The 23,554-nt window shown below is 52.1% G+C and overlaps 1 protein-coding gene across 3 annotated transcripts in view; it reads right to left on the bottom strand.

Annotated features, from left to right (window-relative positions):
- Positions 1–23,554, bottom strand: part of GARNL3 (GTPase activating Rap/RanGAP domain like 3) — a 97,528-nt gene that overhangs the window by 10,300 nt on the left and 63,674 nt on the right. For all 3 annotated transcript variants that reach the window (XM_081103901.1, XM_081103899.1, XM_081103900.1), the window contains 14 exons: positions 22,303–22,329; positions 18,082–18,157; positions 17,371–17,469; positions 16,770–16,873; positions 15,449–15,557; positions 14,174–14,219; positions 13,319–13,425; positions 11,323–11,438; positions 10,681–10,785; positions 9,621–9,695; positions 7,292–7,403; positions 2,631–2,729; positions 2,021–2,137; positions 1,309–1,484 (listed from right to left, as the gene is read on the bottom strand). In XM_081103901.1, coding sequence (XP_080960027.1) covers positions 1,309–1,484; positions 2,021–2,137; positions 2,631–2,729; positions 7,292–7,403; positions 9,621–9,695; positions 10,681–10,785; positions 11,323–11,438; positions 13,319–13,425; positions 14,174–14,219; positions 15,449–15,557; positions 16,770–16,873; positions 17,371–17,469; positions 18,082–18,157; positions 22,303–22,329 — 1,368 coding nt within the window. The remainder of the gene's footprint in view (positions 1–1,308; positions 1,485–2,020; positions 2,138–2,630; positions 2,730–7,291; positions 7,404–9,620; positions 9,696–10,680; positions 10,786–11,322; positions 11,439–13,318; positions 13,426–14,173; positions 14,220–15,448; positions 15,558–16,769; positions 16,874–17,370; positions 17,470–18,081; positions 18,158–22,302; positions 22,330–23,554) is intronic.

Raw genomic sequence — 23,554 nt, 5'->3', positions numbered from 1 at the left:
TCGTGTGCCCCATAAATGGGCATACATATTCATTAAACTTGCTAATAACTGTATCAAGAAGACTAATAGCTAATTAAAGCAGCAACTGAGATGCATAACTCCAGGCAAAATCATCTCTCCGCTTGCCTACAGGCATACTCTGCCTTGGCAGCCAATGCTTGACACAGTCCACACCTTAATGTACCACAGTTTTTAAAAAATTAGAAATGGTAAGCTCAGGGAAGGAACCTGTCCCTCAAGGAGGCTTCTCCTACAAGTTCCACCCTCAATCGATTAGCAAACCTAGTGGCTAGTGGCCTGGCTGCTCTGCCCACGGCTTCCTCCACCTCTGCAGCCGCCCACGCCACCACCGTCTCTCGCTGGGCCTGCGGTGGCCTCTCAGCAGGACACCTCATCCCCACTCTTGGCCCCATGCTCGCCTCTGCGCAGCGGCCAGAGGAGGCTCCGTCAAACATGCAGCTCTGCCCGGCCGGTGTGGCTCAGTGGTTGAGCTTCAAACTATGAAGCAGGAGGTCACAGTTCGATTCCCAGTCAAGGGCACATGCCCAGGTTGTGGGCTCGATCCCCAGTGTGGGGTGTGCAGGAGGCATCCGAGTAATGATTCTCTCTCATCATTGATGTTTCTCTCTCTCTCCCCCTCCCTTCCTCTCTGGAATCGATAAAAATATATTTTAAAAAACCAGGCCAGTTCTCTGCTTCAAACCTTCCAGAGGCTTCCCCTTCACTCAGTCACAACCACAGCCCTGGGCAGCAGCCTGTTCCTATGCCCCGGCCTCCCTGCCTCTTTACTCAGCCCGGGCACCCGCCTCTTGCCTGAGCCTTGGCCAGGGTCCGAAATGCCCTCTCCCCGATACCCTCATCGCCCACTCCCATATTTCATTTGGATCTCTGCTCAGGGTAACCTTTCCAGAGAGGGTTTCTAGGACGTCCTTCCTAGGATAGAGCCCCCCGCCCCCTGCCCCATTGCCCTCTGCTGTTACCCCTACTTTGCTTTTATCCTCAGGACCACAGACCTGCCTGCTGATTCCTGTTACCCTGCAGCTAGCGAGCAATCTCTCGGAGAAGAGTGGCGTTTTGTTCACTGCTGTGTCCCCAGTGCCCAGAACACCCCTTCGGTGGTCACGGGCCTGGGATCTGGGTGGAGAAGGGAAAGACCCCATTGGCCTTAGTCCTCTGGGGGGACAGGGCTTCAGGTGAGGGTTCCCCGAATGGGCTACTGCCTGTGGAGCAACCCCAGTGGATGACAGACTCAGGGTGGAAGGAGAGTCGGCCTGGCCCGGAGAGAGGGGGTTTGAACAGAAGACCTACCCTGATGTACTGGAATTCTTCAACGGGGGACTCCGACAGGGGGGATAACAGCGAGGGGCCGGGAACCCCTCTTAGCTTGTTGTGTTTCCTTGTGATCAGAAGCAGTTTATTCCGGATGGCGACCACCACCCTCAGCTCTCTGCTGTGGTGAGTGTTAATGGCATACAAGTGGCAGCCTGGGAAGAGAAATCCATGATGCTGATCAGGACCAGAGGTTGCCAGCCCCCAGGCCTTGGCAATCGGGACCTTCCTAGGATCCCTCGCAATTAGAAATAACCCAGTGAAATGGCTAAGAATGCTCCTGCCACCTGGCGAAATGGAGACTTGGAATAAAAACTGGATTGAGCTACAGGAAAATTAAGGACGTTAGTTCCCTTTATTGTAGAGTCTGTGGTCTCAGCTTCCTATCACATGATGTGAATTAAAGTGGGGGTGATCGAGCTCCAGGAACCAACGTCTAAACGGTTAAAAGCCTCTTTTCAAGGCTTGCACCCAGAGCTGGACCCGCCCCCTGACCCGTTACACAGCCTAGGACTCCCCTGGTTCTCCATGGTTTCCAGGGCTCAGGGTTCGCTCAGGGAGCCCGTGATGCTATCTTTGTGATGTTTCCGAGTAAAAGCAAACCAGTGAAATCAAACTCCTCCTCATTTGAAGTTTCAGGGAAACCTGGGCGGCCTGACCCGAAAGCAGCCACGCCGCGGCTGCGCGTCACCTTTCGTTTTCTCCAGCTTGTTCTCCCGGCAGTCGCACCTGCCCCAGGCGGCCTGCTTGCCCTCGATGCCCTTCTGCACAGCGCTCAGCCTGAAGACAAAGAGGCGGGCGTCCTTCCCTGGTGAGACGAAGCGGTCGGAGGAGGAGACGCGTGGAAAAGTGAAAACGAATGGGCTAGAGGCAGGGAGACCCCCCCACTGCCTTCACCTATCAATGCAATTAAGGATGCTCTGCCCCACCTTCTCTCCTTCACTGTCCCCTCTTCAGAGAACCAATGGGCCACCCACGAACCCTGAGCACTGAGCACCAGGAGCAGAGACAGTTGGTATGACCTCTGCAGTCAGACCCTGTGAGCCTCAGTGCTGGCCACAGGGGGCTGCACACTCCCCTTTCCCCTGGAGACCAGCACCCAGGAGGGGAGTATCACTGGAGGGGAGTATCATCTGGAGGGGAGCATCACCCAGAGGGGAGCATCACCCAGACGGGAGCATCACCCAGACGGGAGCATCACTGGAGGGGAGCACCACCCAGAGGGGAGTACCACCTGCAGGGGAGCACCACCCAGAGGGGAGTACCACCTGCAGGGGAGCACCACCCGCGGGGAAGCACACCTCTGTCTGCTCGGACAATCAGGAGGTCCAGCGCCTCGAGCACATGCATCTGCTTCACAGGCAGAGTCCGGTCAAACACTGGCACTGCCGGGAGGTCCCCTGGAAGAGGAAACCTGGTTACCAGCACAGCATCCGAGGCGCTTTCCGGAACCTGGCGAACACGCCTGTGGCCGCTCTGGAGGCCAGTTCTCGCTGGGCAAGGAAGGAGGCCAGCTTCCACCGCCTCCATAGGGCTGCACAGGAAGTTCAAGACTCGTCTCCTCTCAGTCTGGGGAGAGGGACTGCCGCTTCCTTCCGAGAGGCACTTAAACCTCCAGAGAGCCCGGGACCGAGACCTGCTTCCTCAGCGCTCGTCAGAGAACAGGCGGCCTCGCTCAGTCCCAGCTTTCCCTGGGGTTCGTACACTTAGTAATTTTTTGAAATTGTATCGTATCTCAGGTTATTTTGTATTTCTCAAGAAAGCAAAAATTAACATTTCCTTGTATTTAAAATAAATACAAACAGCCTACTTCAAAATGCCCTCTACCAATAGTTTACCTATACATTTTCAGTATTTCTCCATATAAGAATATGAAATGTCCTTTTTAGACAAAAACAAGAGAGAAATAATCAATTACTTTGCCCAAATAAGAGGAAAAGCGAGTTTCCGTGGAAGTGCTCAGGAAGATGCCAGGTAAATGGGCGATTAAAGGCCTGTAACTACAGGCAGGATTTGCTGGTAAGCTTACTTACTGGGATCGTACATTGTTGGCGATGACTGTGCCCTGGGGGTAAACGGATCAGGCTGGTCCATAAGCAAAGGGTCTGTTCTGGGCTTGACCTGGAATCAGGCAGGCGATGGGCCCGGGAGGGTGCGGACATGGAGGCAGAAGTGGTAGCGTATTGCTCACCTGTACTTGTCAGGCACTTAGACCTGCAGGGGCTCTGCTGTGGGTTTAGGCTTGTCTGTCTAATTATAATTTAGGTGCAAGGGGCCCTGAGCCTCTGGCCTCTTCCAGAAGTCTGATTGGGAGTTCATTCCTCCCTGACGGCGGGAGAAGGGGCAGAGCTTGTAGGCCTCAGGATTAATAACCCCCTCCCGGGGGGGAGGGACCTCCTGCTGCTGCGCCCGTGAGAGCTCCGATTGGTCAGAGCACAAGCCGGTGAAGCTCGAATCGGCTTGTCTCTAGTTCCTCATAAGGATGGGGCCAACTGAGTCCCATGAGAGCCCACGAAACCACTCTCCTTCCTCTTCTGCCCCAATAGGAATCGATTCCCAAGCTCTCTGTGCTTCCGCTGGGGCTGACCTGACTTTTAAAACATGGGATGGGCACTCATCAGCACATGTGACCAAGGAGCTAGGATCACCTCATTTCCTGAACGGCGGCTAAGAGACACCGAGGGCTTCCTGCGTGCCAGGCCCAATGGTAAGTGTCTCACAGGCCATTTCACTTAAATGTCCCCGTGATGCTATTCGGGGGAACTGCAATACTCCCACTGAACAGCTGAGGAATCTGAGGCTCAGAGCTGGGGAGCTCCACAGTATCGCCCCGTTTTAAATGTGAGATGCCAGTAACGTGTCCAAGGTCACGTCCTGAGAATGGGGAGCCCAGTCTGCAAGGACAAAGGCTGTGCTCTCAGCCAGTGCTGTGGCCTAAAGGCAGCTGCAAACCCACGGAGGGATGGTGGGCCCGGAAGCAGCAGCCCTGGAAGGAATTAGGAAGTGACAGAAGCCCGTCATTTCACATTTAAAACAGGGCGACACTGCGTAGCTGCCCCGAGTTCCTCGGGGTTTATTCTCATCAAACCATCCCCAGTGGCTGAACAGGCTGACGCAGCGCACAGGAAGGGAGAGGAGGCAAGGGATGAGCAGGTGACTTGTAGATTTCATGACAGTTTCATAACAATTTTGTTCTTCTTATCATCTCCTTATGAAGAAATCATCTTTCAGAGCCGGCTTTTCTATTACTGCAAAACCAAAACCTATGGTGACAGCTTGCTTAATCAGTATCTAGTCTCCCTTCAAAGTAGGTTTTGCTACACTTAGAACACAAAGCATCTTCATTTCTTAAGAATGACCTTGGAGAGAGCAGACTCTCAGGGGTAAACCCGATGAAATGAAGCAGGGGCTAATGGGACAGCGTGAAACAGCCTAAAGGGGAGGGGAGATTCGCACGTGGAAACAACGCGTATATGATGAAGCGTAGACAAGAAACAGGTAAACAAAGAAATAATAAGGATTATGGCTTCGCAGCACACAGGAGGACCAGCAAGGCCACAGTCTCTTTTTAGCAAAAGCAAACAGGGAAGCGAAGACTTTCCCGGCAAATCACAAAAGTCCTTACATCTGACACCTCCGTGAACATTTGCATCCGTAAAGATGAACACGTCAGAAAGGGACTTGGTAATCTTGGTTTGGATTTTACGTTGCAAAAAACAGAAGCAACTCAAAAAAGGATTTTTCCTGTTTTTAGGCGAGCCTTACAAGTACTTCCTTTCCCACCAAGGCCAACAGGTACAATTTAATTGTAACATTTTTCATCATTCCCTGCCCAGGACTGTCCTTTTGGAAACCTGTGTTAAGGTGACAGTCACATGGGGTGTTTAATTTTAATGCAGTGCAGCTGGTTTAGTGCCAGACGCTGGGCTAGGAGCCCCCTGTGGGCGCAGGCGCTAGTTCTAGTGCCACTAACCAGCTGTGTCATCTTGGGCAAGTCACACCGTCTCTTTCGGCCTCAGCTTCCTCATCTATAAATCAAGAGACTACACTAAACCTCTAAGGCAGCGGTTCTCAACCTGTGGGTTGTGACCCCTTTGGGGGTCGAACGACCCTTTCACAGAGGTCGCCTAAGACCATCGGAAAACACATATATAATTACATATTGTTTTTGTGATTAATCACTATGCTTTAATTATGTTCAATTTGTAACAATGAAAATACATCCTGCATATCAGATATTTATGATTCATAACAGTAGCAAAATTACAGTTATGAAGTAGCAACGCAAATAATTTTATGCTTGGGGGTCACCACAACATGAGGAACTGTATTAAAGGGTCACGGCATTAGGAAGGTTGAGAACCACTGCTCTAAGCTGTGTGTGTGTTTTAAAAAAATAAATTCTTTTATTTGGTTGTACTTTGGGCAGAATCTATGGACTTTGTTACCTTTTGGCAAGTTCACAAGGATATAGAAAAGATAATAGCTACTGTTTAATAAGTTATTACTATGTGCCAGACATGGCTTTAAGCACTTAACATCTGTAACAATAGAATCTCCACAGTTTTCTCATTGTAGTTATGATCATCATCCCCATTTTGTTCATTTCATAATCTTTCATGATCATAAATGACTTTTTGGCCACTTAAAATAATTGCCTCCACTTTAGAGAAGCCTGAAGCTCAGTGAGGTTACGCTTTCTCAGATCACAAAGATTTTCTGTCTTGTAATTTCTAAAATTAAATATCAAATTTAAATTATTAAATTATGAATGTTAAATTATCAGCTTTTTGTGGGAGAAGGCACAGGCATTGTCTTTAGTAAATTAGTTATATATACAATTACATATGTACGCACATTAAAACATTATGTGATAGCATGAAATGAAAACATATGTGAAAAATAACAGGAGGTCAGAAATAAGTCCATGATGAAGCCTGGCCCGCCTGCCCTGTCTTTACAGAGGCACCTGGCACAGATGCTGGGTCAGGGTCGGAGGAGGGAGTAAAGGTCATGGCCAGGGGTGGGAAGAGGCCGCTGTTTCGGCCACTGCATCACTCACAGCAGCAGCTTCCCGGGTTCTCATGAAATGTCACTATGTGACCGGAGCCTGGCGGCCTGCTTCCGGGCAGAGTGGGGGGCGTGCCCTGGGAAGATGCTATCTTTCCACCTGTGCTCTCTCCAGCCCGGGAGACACTTGTTACAGTGTTTAGCCCCTTTCACATTCATCTGGGGTCTGGAACCCCACAGGGCCCTCCTGCAGGAAGGCACCAATGGCCCTGGGGTGTAAATTAAATCCCCACCTGCAGCTGAACTCCCTCTCCAGCCTCCTCACCAAGGACAGGTCGGATTGGTGGCTGCTCTGTGGAGACAGGGAGCTGACCCCCGGCAGGCTGGCCCTCCTGGGAGTCAGGAAGCTTGATTTTATACTGAATTGAAATCTGTCTTCCTGCCAAAATCCTTTTGCTTCTATATCCATCAGAAATGGATTATCTACGCTTCTTATTGTTGGTTTTGGACACCAAGTACTTTTTGAATTAGAAACCTTCCAAAAAAAAAAAAAGAAGAAGAAGAGAGAGAGAGAGAGAGAGACCTTTGAGAGAGAAAGAGCGTGTCCCTGAGAGAGTGGCTCTAAATAGCGTGTCCTTGTCAATTTAAGGTGAATGTTGGAATCGTGGTAAGTATTGGCCGAAAAGGAGATTCTTTTTGCAGGTCATTCGATACCCACAGACCAGCGATGCGGGCAAGGGAGGGACCTATCACATGGGCTCACCTCCGGCTTGCTGGCTCAGAAAACAGTCCGCTGGTTCCCAGGAAATGAAAGGAACTTTCCTGTAAGGAAATGAAACTTTGCCAACCTCATTGCTGGGGACACGTTTCTCTAAAGGGACTTGGCTGGCAGTCACGCATCTTAGAAGCACACGGCACACAAAGACATTTAAAGGAGCGGCTACTCACTAACCATCCACTAGCAGGACGCCCGCGTCGGTGGAGACCAGCAAGGCCTGGCCCCAGGGCTCTGCGCACACGGCTTCGTGGGGGAAGTCACTGCAGAAGCACTGGGGCTCCCAGGGCTGCGAGGGGACACAAGCATCCAACGTAAGCGCACCAGGAAGAACGGGCCGGCCCCCCGGGGACCGCGCAGTCCGCCGCCTGAACCAGCGACACCGGGCCCTCCACCTGCGGGCTCGACGGGCTCCACATTCAGTTCCTGTTCTTAAGGAGTCTCCTTCCTTTTTTTTCTTTCTTTTTAAAATATATTTTTGTTGATTTCAGAGAGGAAGGGAGAGGGACAGAGAGATAGAAACATCAATGATGAGAATCATTGATTGGCTGCCTCCTGCATGCCCCCCATGTGCCCTGGGGGAATTGAACCGTGACCTCCTGGTTCATAGATGAACTCTCAACCACTGAACCACGCCAGCAGGGCTTACGGAGTCTCCTTTCAAATCATATGCAACAGGAAAAGAGAGCCGGCACGTGTTTCGGACACCATCACCTGACCCCATGTTCTAAATGCTCTTTAGGGGCAATTGAAGCGTTCATCACTTTTTTTTTTTTTTTTTTTTTTAGCAAATGTTTTTCTTTAACACCTGCAAGTTGGACCAATTGATGCCTATATTTTTGGAGAGCTCACTTTACTTCATCATAAAAGGGAGTCCTACGTAACTCTCTCAAACAGGTTAGATTCCTGTGTTGCTGATTCAGTAAAATTATTAAGACATACAGAATGCGAGAAGTTGGCAGTGTCTTCACAGGAAAATGCTTATTGACCCATTCAAGGCCACACAATCTTAAAGAAAATAATAACACATTAGTAGGAATTTGGCAAGTTCTGCCCACAAACCTATTCATGTCCCCCCACGTGACATTCATACCGCGTGACTCTTGTCATTAGTTTCAATTTCATTTCAGGCTCGAAGAGTGGGCCCTCCCTCCCCCTGCGTCCGACCGGCCTCAGGGGTGGGTCTCAGTCCCACAGAATCGTGGACATTTCCATCAGAACTGTTAACATTTCTCCAAAGCACCTGGCTTGACCTCAAAGGAGAGAGAAGATCTGGGAGAGTCTCAGGGGCGAGTTGAAGTCGTACCTCTTCACTCTCAGACGTCCCACCAGGCTGTGCACGGGCCGTGTGCACGTGTGGGTGTTTGTGTGCACCCGCTGGATGCAGGCGCACGCACTCAAAGCAGAAGTGACGGCTCTGAGGTCACCTTCAGGGGTGCCATTTGCAAATTCTCTGTGTATTATCGCTCTCTCAGAAAAGTATACTCTCTTCCTTTAAGAACCACATGCCTCCAAATGAATATTCTGATTGCTAAGAGAAGGCCTGGACTGTTCTGAAAAGTTGTGCAAAGGCTGTGAAGACATTTTATAACCCGAAAAAGGGCTACGTGAGAGCGGGTCAGTCACTGGCATGGCATTTTCCTAAGAAGATTTCTGGAAGTTCTGGGTTTGTGACTTACAGCAGGAGAACATGACAAGCAAGTGAATATCAATGCCACGTGAGAGCCAGACGGGGACACCAGAGCACTCAATGATACCGAGATGGAAAGCAAGTCCAAGGACATGTCTCCTCTCAGCCAAGGACTCAAGTGAGAACACCCAGGCAGAACAGGGCTCCTGACCCAGAAGATCCAAGGGCCCTCGAGGACCCGGATGGGGTGGGGGGTGCAGGCCTGTGAAACCCTGAGACAGTGGGCGCCGTGCTGTGCAGATACGCCGTCTGTACATTGTAATGGGCCTGTGTGCTCATCCATTGCTTTCCTGAGTTCTCGAAGGGGCGGGACTCCATGACGTGGGGCATCATGGAGGAGGTGTCGCAGACACAGAGGCTCTGAGGGCAGATGGCCTTCGCCATTTCTCTGGACTCCCCTCTGCCACGAGGGTGAGCACAGGCTGCAGGGCTGAATGGGGCCCCAGGCCTTCCCGCCTCAGCACAGGACTGACCTCGCTCCCTCTGAGCGCTCAGGGGACAGTGGATGCCTGGGCGGTTGGGAAAGCCCATCCCCTGGACAGAGAAGACTCTTGGGGCCGCATGTGGGTCTCTGGCCTCTGTGGGGCCAGCTGGACAGGAGCCCACGCGACCTGAGAGCAGGGCTGCTGAGGGCCTGGGCCCCTGGGAGGCTCGGAGCTGGCCCGAGAGATGCAAGTCATGCTTTGTTGGTCACTAGTGAACACATTACTGCTGCTCACGCTCTCCTCCTGCCCCACGAACCTCCTCCTAAGAATCTGAGTAACTTCACTGAGGACAAGGACATTCAGAGTTGAACTTGAAGTATCATCAACTCACCTCTTTTTTACAGATCCCTGAGGCCACCAAGCCGGACGGGGCGTCCACTCTCACAATGGATTTCAGCTTTAGTGCCTTCAGAACAGAGAGCTCTTTGAATGTTTGTTACCAGGCAGTAAAAGACAGCAGGGTCAACAATTATGACTTGAAGTTTTTAAAAACATAAAACAGGAGTAATTTCAGATTGAGCCCAGCTTCCCACACGGCCCTCGCGTTGAAGATAAGCAGGCAGCCTGGTATGGGGAAGCCCTGACAATGTCCCAACCCAAGGACCCAAATGCAGTCTGTCATCTCCACCGATCAATAATCAATACAGTGATTTCCAACCGCGAGTACTGAAAACAACTCCGACCTCCTGAAACCTGGTGAACAGCGTCTCCGAGGGGAGAGCTGAGATCTTCAACCAAGGACCACGGTGGGGGCCTGACACTGCACCTGTCTGGAAACGGTGACCTTTCCTCTCGCTCTCCAAGGTCACCTTGCTCAGCTCTCTGCTTTGGGTGAGAACCTTAGCAGCTGGCAGCTGGCCTCCTCCTGTTGTGACATGGGGTCAGCAAAGCGCTGCCACCTCCCGGAACTGAGAAATACTGATGTCGCGTGGGAGCAAGGCCAAGGGGAGGATTTCTGGAATGAGGTGAGGACCGAGGGCCACCTGACCGAGCAGCAGGGGAAACTCTGTGAGGACACTGCCCCCTGCTCACCCCTGCCTGCGAGGGGTTCAGGGTGCTTTTCCCAAATTGGCTGCCCACTCATCAGAAAGCTCTGGGAGGCAGGCAACGGGACGCTCCCTTGGCCAGAGGGGCCCCGCTGGGCCCTGCGGCCTCTCCCTTCCCTCTGCACAGCGCCCTGCTCTCACTCATGCCGCACAGAGCCACGCCCGCACAGAGCCACGCCTGCACAGAGCCACGCCTGCAGGCTTCGCAACCATCTCCCTCGGGGCTTCCAGGCTCCCACAGGGAAAGCACAGGCTCGGCAGGACTGGGCGAACTGACATTCTTTGCCGGGTCGGATGGGCTCACGGCTGCACATCCTCTGGAAGCGGCTTCAGAACACGACCCACCTGCCCTATTCTCACAAACTCCGCCTGGCGGGCCTCCTCTTTCTTCCGCGCAGACTTGGGCGACTCTGGTAAGACATCACTAAACGATCGTCTGTTCAGCATGTTCTGAAAGAGACACACACGTTAGAGTTCCACAGAGCTTTGGGGAGCCCCACGCGTGGCAGGGCTGTGCTGGATGCAGGGATGACAGAGCCGGCAGGTGCAGAGCCAGCAGTGAAGGCTGAGGGCCAGGGCTGTGACCTCGAGCAAGCCAGCAGCTCCAGAAAAACCTTCCAAGCACCCAGGCTCTCTCCACATCCCCGCTCCCTGCCCACCAGCACATGGCCCTGGTCATGTGAGCAATGCCACCAAGACAGCCACCCCCCAGAAGCACCTCCAAGGCTCCAGGGGCTGCTGTTCGACCTGGACACGCCTGCCCAGCCTGCACCTCGACTCCCATGGCCCTGGCTTTGTGAAACCACGTCCCCGTGTGTGGACAGTCACCATCCTTGTTGTGGGAACGAGAGGATGTCAGCCACGGGCCACGGAGCCACAGGCCTGTCCTGACAGCAGGATCCAGGCGAGGCCTCTGCGCGTCTACCCAGGACTCATCGCGGGGACTGTTCCCAGCTCGACCCCACGCGTAGGAAAGGGACCAGTTACCTTGTGCAAGTCTGGCATCAAATCCTGGTGCAGCGACCGAATCAACATGTCCAGAGTGCGTCGGCGCTTCTGGGCGAAGGTGGGGGTTTCCAAGGTGGCCTTTTCACCGTTAATTACTGAAAGAAACCAATTGTAAAGGGGCTACTGATGCCAACACGCTGTCGAGGAAGATCCGCCTCATAGTGACACCGCCCGCTTTCTCAATATGGGCACGACCGCGAGTAATGCCCTCGCGAAGCTCGCTTCAGAACGCTCCCACTTTCTTCATACAAACCGACCGTCCCGGGCAAGCCCATTGCACCTTCCCTGCCGGCTGCAAGCTTCGAGCAGCGGGTGTATTAATACCTGAACACCTACACACCCAGCCTGCCCATCCACCTTTCCACCCACCCATCCACCCATCCACCCACTCATCCACAGGATGCCATTCCATGGGATTAAAGATACAGATTTGCTATATTTTGTTAGAAAAAAAAACCACACTTGACTAAGCAGAGTACTCAGCTTCTTAGCCTAATGGAAGTTTCTTCTGGGAAAAGAAAGCTAGTGGTTTAGTGGACTAGACACTGAAGTTACGACAGTGGCTGCCCAGCGACACGTCAGGGCACAGGACAGACCGCAATGGGGGTGAGGAGCCTGAGGTGCAGACAGCGGTGGGTTTGAACGCCAGCGGTGCTGCCGCATACATTCTCAGCAAACAGTGTAGCTGTGTGGGGCCTCAGGTTTCTACCTTGTAAAATGGGTATAACTGTATTTCCTTGTAAGGGCTGTTGTACATTTTTAAATGACATAATACATATAAAGAGTTAGCACAGTGCTAGGCACAGCCAACTGAATGGCTGAGCTATTATTAACAGTTCTCTTTCTCAGACGGAGGGCCGAAGGAAGGATGGCGCTCACAGGCCGGACAGCGACCTCCCTGCGACAGGCTGTTCCTGGGTGAGGCCTGTACGCTGTTGGCAAGACATCGCTTAAGGAACTTAAACTTTGAACGTCTCGCATTTCCTTTCATTCTGGGACTGGGAATTTTTTTGTTTGACACTATTTTTTCCTTAGCACCCCAGAAATATCCATCCTAAATGACTTGTTTTAGCTGAATAAGGAGAAAAGTTCCTTTTTTTTTTTTTTTTTGCTGAAATGCTACTTCCTGTTGTCTAGTTTTCTACCTGGCCCACTCCCTCCCTCCCAATAAACCCACGTCAGGGTTCAGAGACGTCTGGTCTGATCGTTGGCTTCCACCTTTTCTCTCAGTCCACCAGCCTCCCCCTCCCCCCGCCCTCCTGGCTCTCTCCTCTGTGACTTCAGCACCCCTTCTCATAACCTTTGGCCTGTGTTCTTCCACTGGGTCCCCTGTGCAAATCTTCAACTGAACCCTTCATGACCTCCCACCCCAAGAGGGGGCTGAAGAAGTCTCCCTGCTGACTGGCTCCATTAAAAACACACACAGATATATACACTTTTTAATGATCTCAGAGAGGAAGGGAGAGGGAGAGAGAGATAGAAACATCGATGGGCTGCCTCCTGCACTCCCCCTACTGGGGATCGAGCCCGCATGTACCCTGACGGAATCGAACCATCAACCTCTTGGTTCATGGTTCGACACTCAACCACTGAGCCACACCGGCCAGGGGACTGGCTCCATTTAAAGCCAAGGATAACTTGAGTCCTTTGTTGCTGAGCGATCTCCAATCCCTGGTGAAAGGACTACCAGCCCGTGGTGGTTCCCTCCCTGAGCCCGCACTCCCCAGGCACGGCTCACCCCCCGCACCCAGGTCTCAAGACCCTTCCTCGCAGGTGAGGGGAAGGAGGGCAGGGACACAGGGGGACACCGGGCAGCTGCACGCACCTCAGGAAACTACAGACGCTTCGCACGGAGAATGAGTACCTGGCACGGAATCGATGCCTGAGCAACACACTCCCTTACACAGCATCGGAGTCTGAAGAACGTATTCTGACGTAGAACAAGTTGCAAAAAACACTTCAAAACAGCACTTACATTTCACCAGCAGGAAGTCCCTGAACTCCTGGTGGTCGGTGAACACGGGCGGGGAGGGCAGGGGCGGGCCGAAGAGGGGCACGCTTTCTTCCGAGAAGATTTTCAGCCTGCGGAGAGCACGCCGCGGTCACCTGCCGCTTCTTCCGAGGCCACGGGCACCTGGGCCTTACAATGTGTCCAGCTGCCCACGTGACGGCGCCTTCCCGTGGCTGCCAGCGCCCGGCCACTGTGCATTCGGGCAGAGGCCAGCTCTCCCCGTGTCCTTCGTGGCCCAGCCCAGCAGCCGTGGGCAAGGTCGGGCGGCCCAGGAGTCACAGCAAAGGCCGCCACTGGGCACCCTCTGCACACCAGGGAGCACACTGGTATTTTAAGACACGTCATCAATGGATTCTCACCAACCTGCCAAGGTGGCATCATTACCTCACCCTGGCATCACCCGAGGCTTAAGCCAACAGATGCTTTCTCAGAGCCTCCACGCTATAAGGGACAGTCGGGGTTCCCACCCAGGTCTGTTTGGCCTAAAGTTCGTGCTCTTTCACAACATCATGATCCCTTAACAGAGGAGTGTTTGAGACCAGAAGGACAAACAGGCCAGGGGACAGCCTAGGAAAGGGGGTGCTCTGGTCAGGATCAGACCATAAAACCCTGAAGCACCCGGCCTCGGTCTCCTGCACGGAGCAGCGTCACAGGGAACAAGTTTTCCCCAAAGAGAGGGTGGCCTTGAAGAAAGTTCTCTAAGGAGAGGACATCAACTCAATCGAGAAATATCTATATCAGGAGTCTCACATTATGAACACAAATTAGCAAGCGAACATGCGAATCAGAACCAGAGATGATGACGAAGTCAGTACCTACCTGTAATTGTCGTTTTGTTGATCATACTTCACTAAGGCAAAAATATCTGTGGTGATGGTTAAGGAAATTAATCAAATGCTCACAGTCGAAGGCTTGTGCTTTGAAAATCCGTGGGGTGTCATCCCAGACCCGACCTTTGTGGGCAGGGCACCTGCCGCCCACCCTTCGGAGGACTTTTTGGAAAGAGACCACCCGGGCAGACGTAGGTCCAGCCACTGGGTGTTTATCCTTTGGGGAAAGAGCTAAACCTCCAAGTGTGTCAGGAGAGCAACATGAATAAAGCTGCTAAGCAAGGAAGGCGCCAGCAAAGCAAAAAGAGCAACTCTGTTGCCTGGAATGCAAAGATCTCAACAGGAAACCAGTCATAGATTCCATCTGACACATTCTGAAGAGAAAAGCAGCTCCCCTTCTCCTTCTGGCTTTGGTAGAATAAACAAACCAAACACACTCATGTAGCTGGTGGCAGCCTCTGGGAGCCTCTATGTGGCTTGTGCCAGGCATGCTGAGCTGAAATAGTACCAACCCTCCAGGCAGCTTCCTCCCGCTAACTCCCTGCCCCCCCATACCCCCCCCGCATCGCCCCGCTTTCCTTAGCTCGGGCGGCAATGCCATCAGTTCCTCAAAGTGCTTCCCCATCTCGCCTCAGAGGAAGGAATCTGCACCCACTACCTGCCTGGCCCCTTCCAGACACAAATGTGCCCCAAAGCGAAATGAAATTCTAAAAAGAATGAGCACCCCTCGGCTACCTGCAGAGCCACCCTCCCGTCCCATGCTGGCAACATGAGCTACACAGAAACGAGAGGAAGCAAATAAAAATGATGAATTCTATCATTTCTCAAATTTTAAGAGATGACAATGCAGCAGCTATTATGAGGGCTTAGAATCAACAAAGAAATAGTATTCTGGCTTTTTATCTTCACTTGCAAGTTTTTATACCCAAAGCAAATTTCTCAGAGGATTCACTAGAATTCTTTTAATTCAGTTCTTATCGATGGACGGTAGGAAGTTTCCCTCATTTCAGAGACTGCCTGAGGGAAGGGGAGAGATTTCAGAAGTCAAGGATTGTCTGGGAATTAATCCACAATTACTCCAAGGGATGGAGAGAGAAGAGAGAACGATGCTGAGGGAAAATCCCAAATGGCAGATGTAAGAATCTATCAACACAAAACAATATAACATGCAAGTCAATGATAACTCTTGGCGAGAGGGCCATTTCCGTCCCGTGAGGCTGAGTGATAGCCCACTGAACCAGAGCAGTCACAAGGCGCAGGATACGTGTAAAATGGGAGCGGATCATGGAAGGCTTAAAGGCAGGACAGGGCTCCTCTCCTTCCTGGAACACAATGGTGACGATGTCGTTCCCGATGTGGCGCTTCCTTTCCACCTGGATTGAGCATAAATAGCATCACTGAGAAGGCCGCTCAGACCCAGCAGAGCTGAAAAAGCAGCACAGTGCGACAGCCACCAGGACCAGGGCCCAAGCTTTGGCCGCTTTCACGCCTTGCCTCCCAGGGTTTACCAGCCGGCTCCCGGCTCTGCTGTCCATCTCCACCTCGCCTCTCCCAATTCGGGCCTCATGTCCTCATCCAGCCTCTGCAGAAGCCTTCTAGCCAGCCTCCCTGCCTCCACTCTCCCATTTTACTTTTCTGATCACGTTCATCTTCATTCATCATCGCCTTAGCCTGGCATCCAAGGCCCCCAAACAAGAGGCAGTGCATCCGAATTCCCTGGGGATGGGCTCAGCGTGTGGATTTTTAGAAAAGCTTAGTTCTGACGCAGATACTGGTTAAAACAAGGCCCTACCTAAGCTGACCCCAGCTGGCCTTTCCAAAATGATCTCCTTGGCGTGTGGTCAGTGTTTTAGTTCTGTAAAGGGCCAGACAGGAAATACTTTCAGTCTTATAGATCATATTATCTTTTTGCAAACACTCATCAGCCATTACTCAGAACGCACTTATTTTAGGTTCCGGACAAGACACAAGGCCCACTGCGAGGCGTCACAGGGGAAAGGCAGCGTAAATGCAAAACAGCCTCTCAAGAGTCACAAACCACTCACACACACGCAGATACACACGCTCTCACACAGATACACATGATCACACATGCAGATACAGATGCTCACACATGCAGATACACACACATCCACACATGCAGATACACGAGCTCACACATGCAGATACACACACATCCACACACACAGATACACGCGCTCACACATGCAGATACACACACATCCACACATGCAGATACACACGCTCACACATGCAGATACACACACATCCACACATGCAGATACATGCGCTCACACATGCAGATACACACACATCCACACATGCAGATACACACGCTCTCACACAGACACGGCGTGCACTGCTCCCTCCGGCCCTTCATTACTTTCTGGCGAAGGCACCAGGGAGGGTGGTTCTCCCTAAGGCTGTGGAAGGTTCCAGTGCACAGACCGCAGACAGCACCCTGAACTGGGGCCGAAGCTCTGCTCCTCTGTTGGCACCTTAGTCTGACTCCAGGAAACCGGCGGCGCTTTCCGCTGTCAGTCATGTGTGAGGGCCTGCGGCCGAGTGCCGGCGCTCGCACCCACCTGCTGCTTGTTCTCCTTGGAGTACGGCAGCATGGTGGACACGTGGAACATGATCTCGTGGCCTTGGTAGAGAGTGTAGACCGAGTGGATCCCTGTGGTGTCATCTGTAAAACACCAACACGCACTGAGTGGGTGCAGTGAACGCTGGGGCCGGAGGAAGGGTCTCCATGTGAGACAGACGAGGGGCTGCAGACAATCGGACGGTCCCTAAGGTCCCTCTGGACTGTCCACCTGCGGGGAGCGCAGTGTGAACGCTGCCTGTGGGCAGCCCTCCCCCTCCCGCTCTCCGCTCGCTTGCTGACAGCCTCGTGCCTCGCCCCGGAGGCAGGACGGCATGGGAAGTCTGAGCTAGAAGGGAGAGTGTGCTGTAACTCCTCGCCTTCCAGTTACCGCCAGTGGACAGGACAAAAGTAACACAAGATGCCACACCAATACTGACCGTGTGTGTCCATGAAACACGGGCAGACTGAACAGCGGCCCCGTGCCAGGCTGGTGTGGGGCTCAAACCCCCGCTCAACCTCTTTCCCCGACTTGGGTATAAGTTCAGGCTGGCGGCAGGAGGCCTACCAATGCCAGCAGTGCCAAGCCAGGGCGAGCTTACTTTTGGTGTCCAGACCGCCGCGGTAGCCCGTCCAGCCCTTCAGAGTGATTGTGTCGCCCAGGAGGTGTAAGAATTTCTGGAAAGCGTCACTTCCAATTTCTGTGGAAAAAGGGAAAGTGTGAGGAGGTGCGGCAGCAAGTCCTCCTCTAGCTGCAGCCGCTGAAGAGCCAGCTCTGCGGACGAATGGTGCGTACTGTGGGAAAGGGAGTGGGCCCGGCAGGAGGGCCACGGCTCCCAGGACACGGGAAGGAAGCCACAGCATCAGACTAACCAGCCCCCGCAGCGGGGCCACAAGGGATAACACACGATGACCGTTTCCACGAATAATAGAAGACACTGAACATGACAAGTGCTAAATAACAGGAAATGACGCCATCTTACAATCCCCCAGCCCTGACCTCACAGGGAAGAGCCCCCCTCTGCTCCCGATTATGCAGAACCAGCTTCTTCCGACCCCACGTCACTTCCCATCGAGACCCGGGACAAGTTAAGCGACCTGTAAGTATTTATCAAACCAACGGAACGGGGCAACATCTGCCTTACCAAATTTACCCTGAGAATTCACCCCACACTTTGCTGAAACTACTGGCTGTTTCTCTGCATTAAATAAAGGCTCCAACCCCACCGGCAAGTTTGGTTTCCGTCGGTTTCGGTTGTTAGAGCTGAAACGGGGGGGGGGAGGGGGGTCCTGTCAGCAGGGGAGACACTCACCGTTGCTGAACATCTCATCATCGGTGAGCTGCCCGTCTTTGGCAAAAAGAACCCCGAACTTGAAGTTCACAGAGCCCTGCGATAAGACAACAAAAGGGGTGACTTTCATCTCGTCAGCGGAGCACGCCCAGTTGTGCGATGTGCTGGCTGTTACCCAGGGACATGGCCATGACAGCCTGGGCCCGGGGGGGATGACTCCCTCCCCTCTATCCCAGTCTTGACCAACACAAAGAACAGTCATGCCTTCCTCTCTGTGGATTCTGACAGTGAAACTCTGCTTTTATGAGTTCATTCATCTGTCATGTCCTAAGGCGGCCAGGTCCATCCTGCAGCAAACAGAGCTGCAGGTCAGTGGCCCCCAGAACCCACAGGCTGGTACCATCTTCCGACCAACCCATCCGCAGGGCCCAGACCCCAGGCAGCACTGGGAAGCTCAGTGCAGTCAAAGCTCAGTATGACAGTCTGAGGCTGAAACCTGTGGGCTCTTAGAAATAGAAATGGAAACTGTAGCTCATTTCCCCCAATTCCTAAAGACATTGAATCTCAAGAAGTCACACAACAGATATGGGGGGAAGGCTGAAGTAGCCAGAACAGAGAAAGACAAGTACCAAATGGTTTTACTTATATGTGGAAGTTAATGAGCAAAATAAGTGAACAAACAAAATAGAAACAGACTCATAGGTACAGAGACCAGACTGACAGCTGTCAGAGGGGAGGGGGGCAGGGGGCTGGGTGAAAAAGGTGAAGGGATTCCAGGGGTGGGGAATGTCTGGCCCACGGGTCCTAGAAGACCCTCAAAATCATTTGGTCTGGCCCTGCTAAGGCATTAGGGGCGAGTTAATTAAATGTTTGACCAAATATAGCAGGCTAATTTTAAAAAATATATATTTTATTGATTTTTTACAGAGAGGAAGGGAGAGGGAGAGTTAGAAACATCAGTGAGAGAGAAACATCGATCAGCTGCCTCCTGCACACTCCCTACTAGGTATGTGCCTGCAACCAAGGTACATGCCCTTGACCGGAATCGAACCTGGGACCCTTGGGTCCACAGGCCGACGCTCTATCCACTGAGCCAAACCGGTCAGGGCGAGCAGGCTAATTTTTAAGTTGATAATTTTGTATGGATCGCAAATGATGGTCCTTGGCAGAAAATGGTTCCCCACCTCTGGAATCATTAAGCAAAACAAAATAAAACAAAACACCTCATAGACACAGACAACAGTATGGTGATTACCAGAGGGAAAGTGGGATGGGGGCAGGTAGACGAGGGTGGGGGGTGGTAAATGGTGATGGAAGGATACTTGACAGAGGGCAGTGAACACACCACACAGATGATGTATTACAGAATTATACACCTGAAGCCTATATAATTTTATTAACCAATGTCACCCCAATAAATTCAATTAAAAAAGAAGTAGCTAGTACAAATGTTCAGTCCACTATCCTCAACTCTAAACACTGGATTGAAATCAGTTCCTGCAGGAATGATACCAATGCAAGGTAATAGCTTCTACAGAAGAGGAATGAGATCAGAGAACTCAATGTATTTAAAAATGTATTGATTTCAGAGAAGAAGGGAGAGAAACATCAAGGATGAGAGAGAATTATTGACCAGCTGCCTCCTGCATGCTCCACACTGGGGATCGAGCCCACAACCCGGGCATGTGCCCTGACTGGGAATTGAACTGTGACCCCCTGGTTCATAGGTTGATGCTCAACCACTGAGCCATGCCAGCTGGGTGAGCTCAGTGTATTTTTAATAGTTTTTTCCCTTAAGCCAAGGGTGAATTTCTAGGTCTCATTACATTAGCCTCTATGCTTTGCTTTTGCATTTCTTGAAGTATTTCCTAATAGAGTAAAATCTAGGGTTGGAAGAGAATCAACCTTTACAAGGCCGCTTGGCCCTCCACTCGCTGGGGGAATTTTTGTGGTCCACGAAGGGGCAGACCAGAATCGGAGGTGTTAAAAGCACTGGCCGGTGGGGGCAGAGGTGCGGGGTCAGGACACAATGCCAGGCGTCAGGACAGCTACATTCCGGAGCCAGGACTTGGAATATCTAAGGGTCTCAGACAGTTTCTGTCCCCAACACAGCAAGGGGCAGATGCGTGACACCCACCAGCCAGCGTAGTTCTACACGCAGTGATTTTCTATGTGGAGCAGGGACAAGGGAGGGCGCTCCACGCTGGCCCCTCCACCTGCAGCCCTTCCTCAGCTCCTTCCGTGGAGGCCATTCCCATCACGCGCTCTCAGCTCAAATGTCCATTCCAGGGAGGCCTTCCCTGACCTCCCCAAAGAGTCACCCTCCCCCCAGGTTCCTCTCCATCACAGCACCTTGTTTTTCTAAGAGCACATTCACACTCTGATGCTTTTGTTAAGCTTGCGTATTTGTCTGATCTGCCACTGGAGCCTGAGTCCTGAGAAGGAGGGATCATACAGGTCTTACTTTCCACCAGCTCTGCAGGGCCCACCACAGAGCTGGGTGTACCGAGGGGGTGGATGAAGACTCATGGCCTAACTGTGCAGAATAAACGAGAAAGAAACAGACGGGTCCGATACAACTTCTTTTTCACAAGCTGCCCCAGTGTTGGTAAACTCGGCATTCCGTCAGGGATCTCTCCGCTTTAGGGTTCTGTACTCTCTAACTCTCCCTTCTCTGGCAATGCTGCTAGTGATCACATGGCTCCAGAACTCTGGCACCTCCTCCTCCACTCTCAGGGGTCCCTTCAAAAGTACCCCCAGTGGCTTGGGGTCCACAGAGGCTTGGGGTTCTCAGAAGAAAAGTGCAGAGACTAAAGCAGAGGTTCTTGAACCTGGCCAGGCATCGGAATCACCTTGTTGGCTTGTTAAAATAAAGAGTGCTAGCCCGCTGGTGTGGCTCAGTGATGGAGTGTCAACCCATGAACCAGGGTTCCATTCCGGGTCAGGGCACATGCCTGTTGCGGGCTCAGTCCCCAGTAGGGGGCGTGCAGGAGGCAGCTGATCAGTGATGTGTGTGTGTCTCTCTCTCCCTTTCTGTCTGAAATCAATAGAAATATATTCAAAGTAAGAGTGCCAGGCTCCACTCCCAGAATTTCCAAGTCATTTCTGGAGTTGGGCCCAAGAACGAGTATCTCTGACAAGCTCCCTGGTGGCGCTGAGGCTGTGGTCCAGGGACCCACTTTGAGAACTGCTGGACCAGGGAAGCAAACCGGCGGACTGTCAGGAGGCCCGGGACCAGGCACAGCTGACCTGACAGCTAGCGAGCCAAGGGCAGAAGGTCGGGGTCAGTGGCCAGAGCACTGAGCCATGAACTGACAGCCTGTTAGAACCAGAGGGGACCCTGAGGTCCACCAAATCCACTTCCGTTTCACAGGCAGGACAGTGGAAGCCCAGGGAAGGCGAGGCTGCCCGAGGCCAGTACCAGGTGAGCAGGGGGACGGGAGCTGGAAGCTGGGCTGCCACTGCTCTTTCCAGTCCCACCCACAGTCTTCTCAGGATGGCTGTGAACTGAGTGAGCCGAGTCATTAGCAGAAATGAGACCCTCTGCTGACTGGTCACTGGGCTGCTCTGTGACTGGCCCCTGCCACCAGGACCCTGCTGAGGACCCTCCGCCTCGCTGGGAAGCTGGCAGGATTAAGCGAATGAGCGTGGTGGTGGGGAAGCCTGAGAAATGTGAGGATTAGGGACTGTCTGGAAGCGTGTCAGCAGGATGTGCTGATGGGTCAGACATGGGCTGAGAGAGAGAGAGATGCTAGGATTTTTCCAAGTTTGGCCTGAGCAACTGGACGAATGATATGACCACGTACCGAGAGGCAAGTATGCACAACGGTAATTTACTGACTCAAATTGCCAATTTATAATATTTTAGGTTTTTCTCTATGTTAGTGATGTACTTAGAAAATATTTTTTTAAAGTGGGGCAACAGACAGGGCTAGAACCACACTATATATGGCATTCCGTAAACCGAGTGTGTGATCAAGTGTAGACGCCTACTTTAATTGGATGAAAATTAAAATCTCCTACCTGCACCGATCCCGAGGCTAAAATGTGAATATTCCCCAGCAGATTTAAGTAGCTTGGCTGTTTGCGTCTCTATAATGGCTGCACAGACACCCCTGAACCACCCCTGAGAAACCGTGTCAGGAAGTACCGTAGACACGGAGAGGTCGAACTGGAAGGAGAGCGTGGTTATACACGCGGACGCCGAGCACAGAGGGACAGACGGCTCAGCAAGGCACTTACCTCTTGTTCTTCAAGAACCAGCAGGTCCTGCCAAACAAAGTGTGAAAAGTTATGTCCGTGCTTAGCAGCGATCCTTGTATTTCGACTTCCTATGAAAGCCGAGCTGTAATTTACTGAAGTTTATCCCCCACCCAGAAGTGCTGTAAACATTTAAATGTAGCTCTACAGACTTTTACAAAATACCGGGTCATTTCAGAAAGTCATGTTATCTGGAAACAAAGACGGAGCACGGCTGTGGGAAGGAAGACACAGACCCCTAGGTCCGTCATCTCAGCTGGCCTTGCACACACTGCCTCCTGGAAGGTTCTGGCCAAGAAAAATGCTGCTATGACAGAGCAGCCAGAAACAGATCACATTTCCAAGCAGCAGCCACTTGGTGGAGAGGCCGTCTTCGTAATGCAGGCGGCTTACTTCTATTTACTTCTTAGATCCAGGGATTTTGTAAGAACTCTTTCCCCTAAACCCAAAGCCTGCTGCTCACGGCTTCCTAAGGGAGGTCTACAGAAACCTGGGGAGAGCCGGGGAAACACTGCTGCCAAGCGGCACACTCTTGTGCACACACACACACACACACACACACGCACACACACTGGGCAAGCTCCTGGGAATAGTTACTTGTAAGGGAAAGAAAGCTGGACCATGTATGCGGGGACAGCAGGGACGTCTCTATAAACAGCAGAGGCTGCTGTATCTCGTTTACTTGTCCTCTTACTTTACGGAAGGGCGAGCAGGCCAGGGCGACTGGGCAGAGGTGAGCTCAGCAGCAGCCACAGGAAGGAGCACCAGTGCGCTCCGTGGGTTTTGGGGCTCAGTGTCTAGGGGTCACATCCCCTCCCAGAAGGAAAGGGTTGATAAGCCATACAAATGAAGTGCCAGAGGCACACCGACTTATAACTCTAACTGTTCTTATGTTTGCTATAAAAATTACTTCTAAGCGTAACAGGGCTTACAGTTGCTTCAAGCTGGACCTCCCACACCTGGTTTTGCCTCAGTCCCTTTTGGTCCCAGCACAGCGTTCTACCTGAATCGCAGCTTGACAAGCACATTTCATATTTATTTAATATTTTTTAATTTCAAAAAGGAAGGGAAGAGGGAGAGAGAGACAGAAACATCAATGATGAGAGAGAACCATTGATCGGCTGTCTCCTGCACGCCCTCCACTGGGGATCGAGACCACAACCTTGGCATGTGCCTTTGACCGGAATCGAACCTGGGACCCTTTAGTCCGCAGGCTGACGTTCTATCCACTGAG

The sequence above is a fragment of the Myotis nattereri genome (assembly GCF_964212035.1).
Source record: "Myotis nattereri genome assembly, chromosome: 12".
Lineage (NCBI taxonomy): Eukaryota > Metazoa > Chordata > Mammalia > Chiroptera > Vespertilionidae > Myotis > Myotis nattereri.
This window is presented reverse-complemented; position numbering and strand designations above follow the sequence as displayed.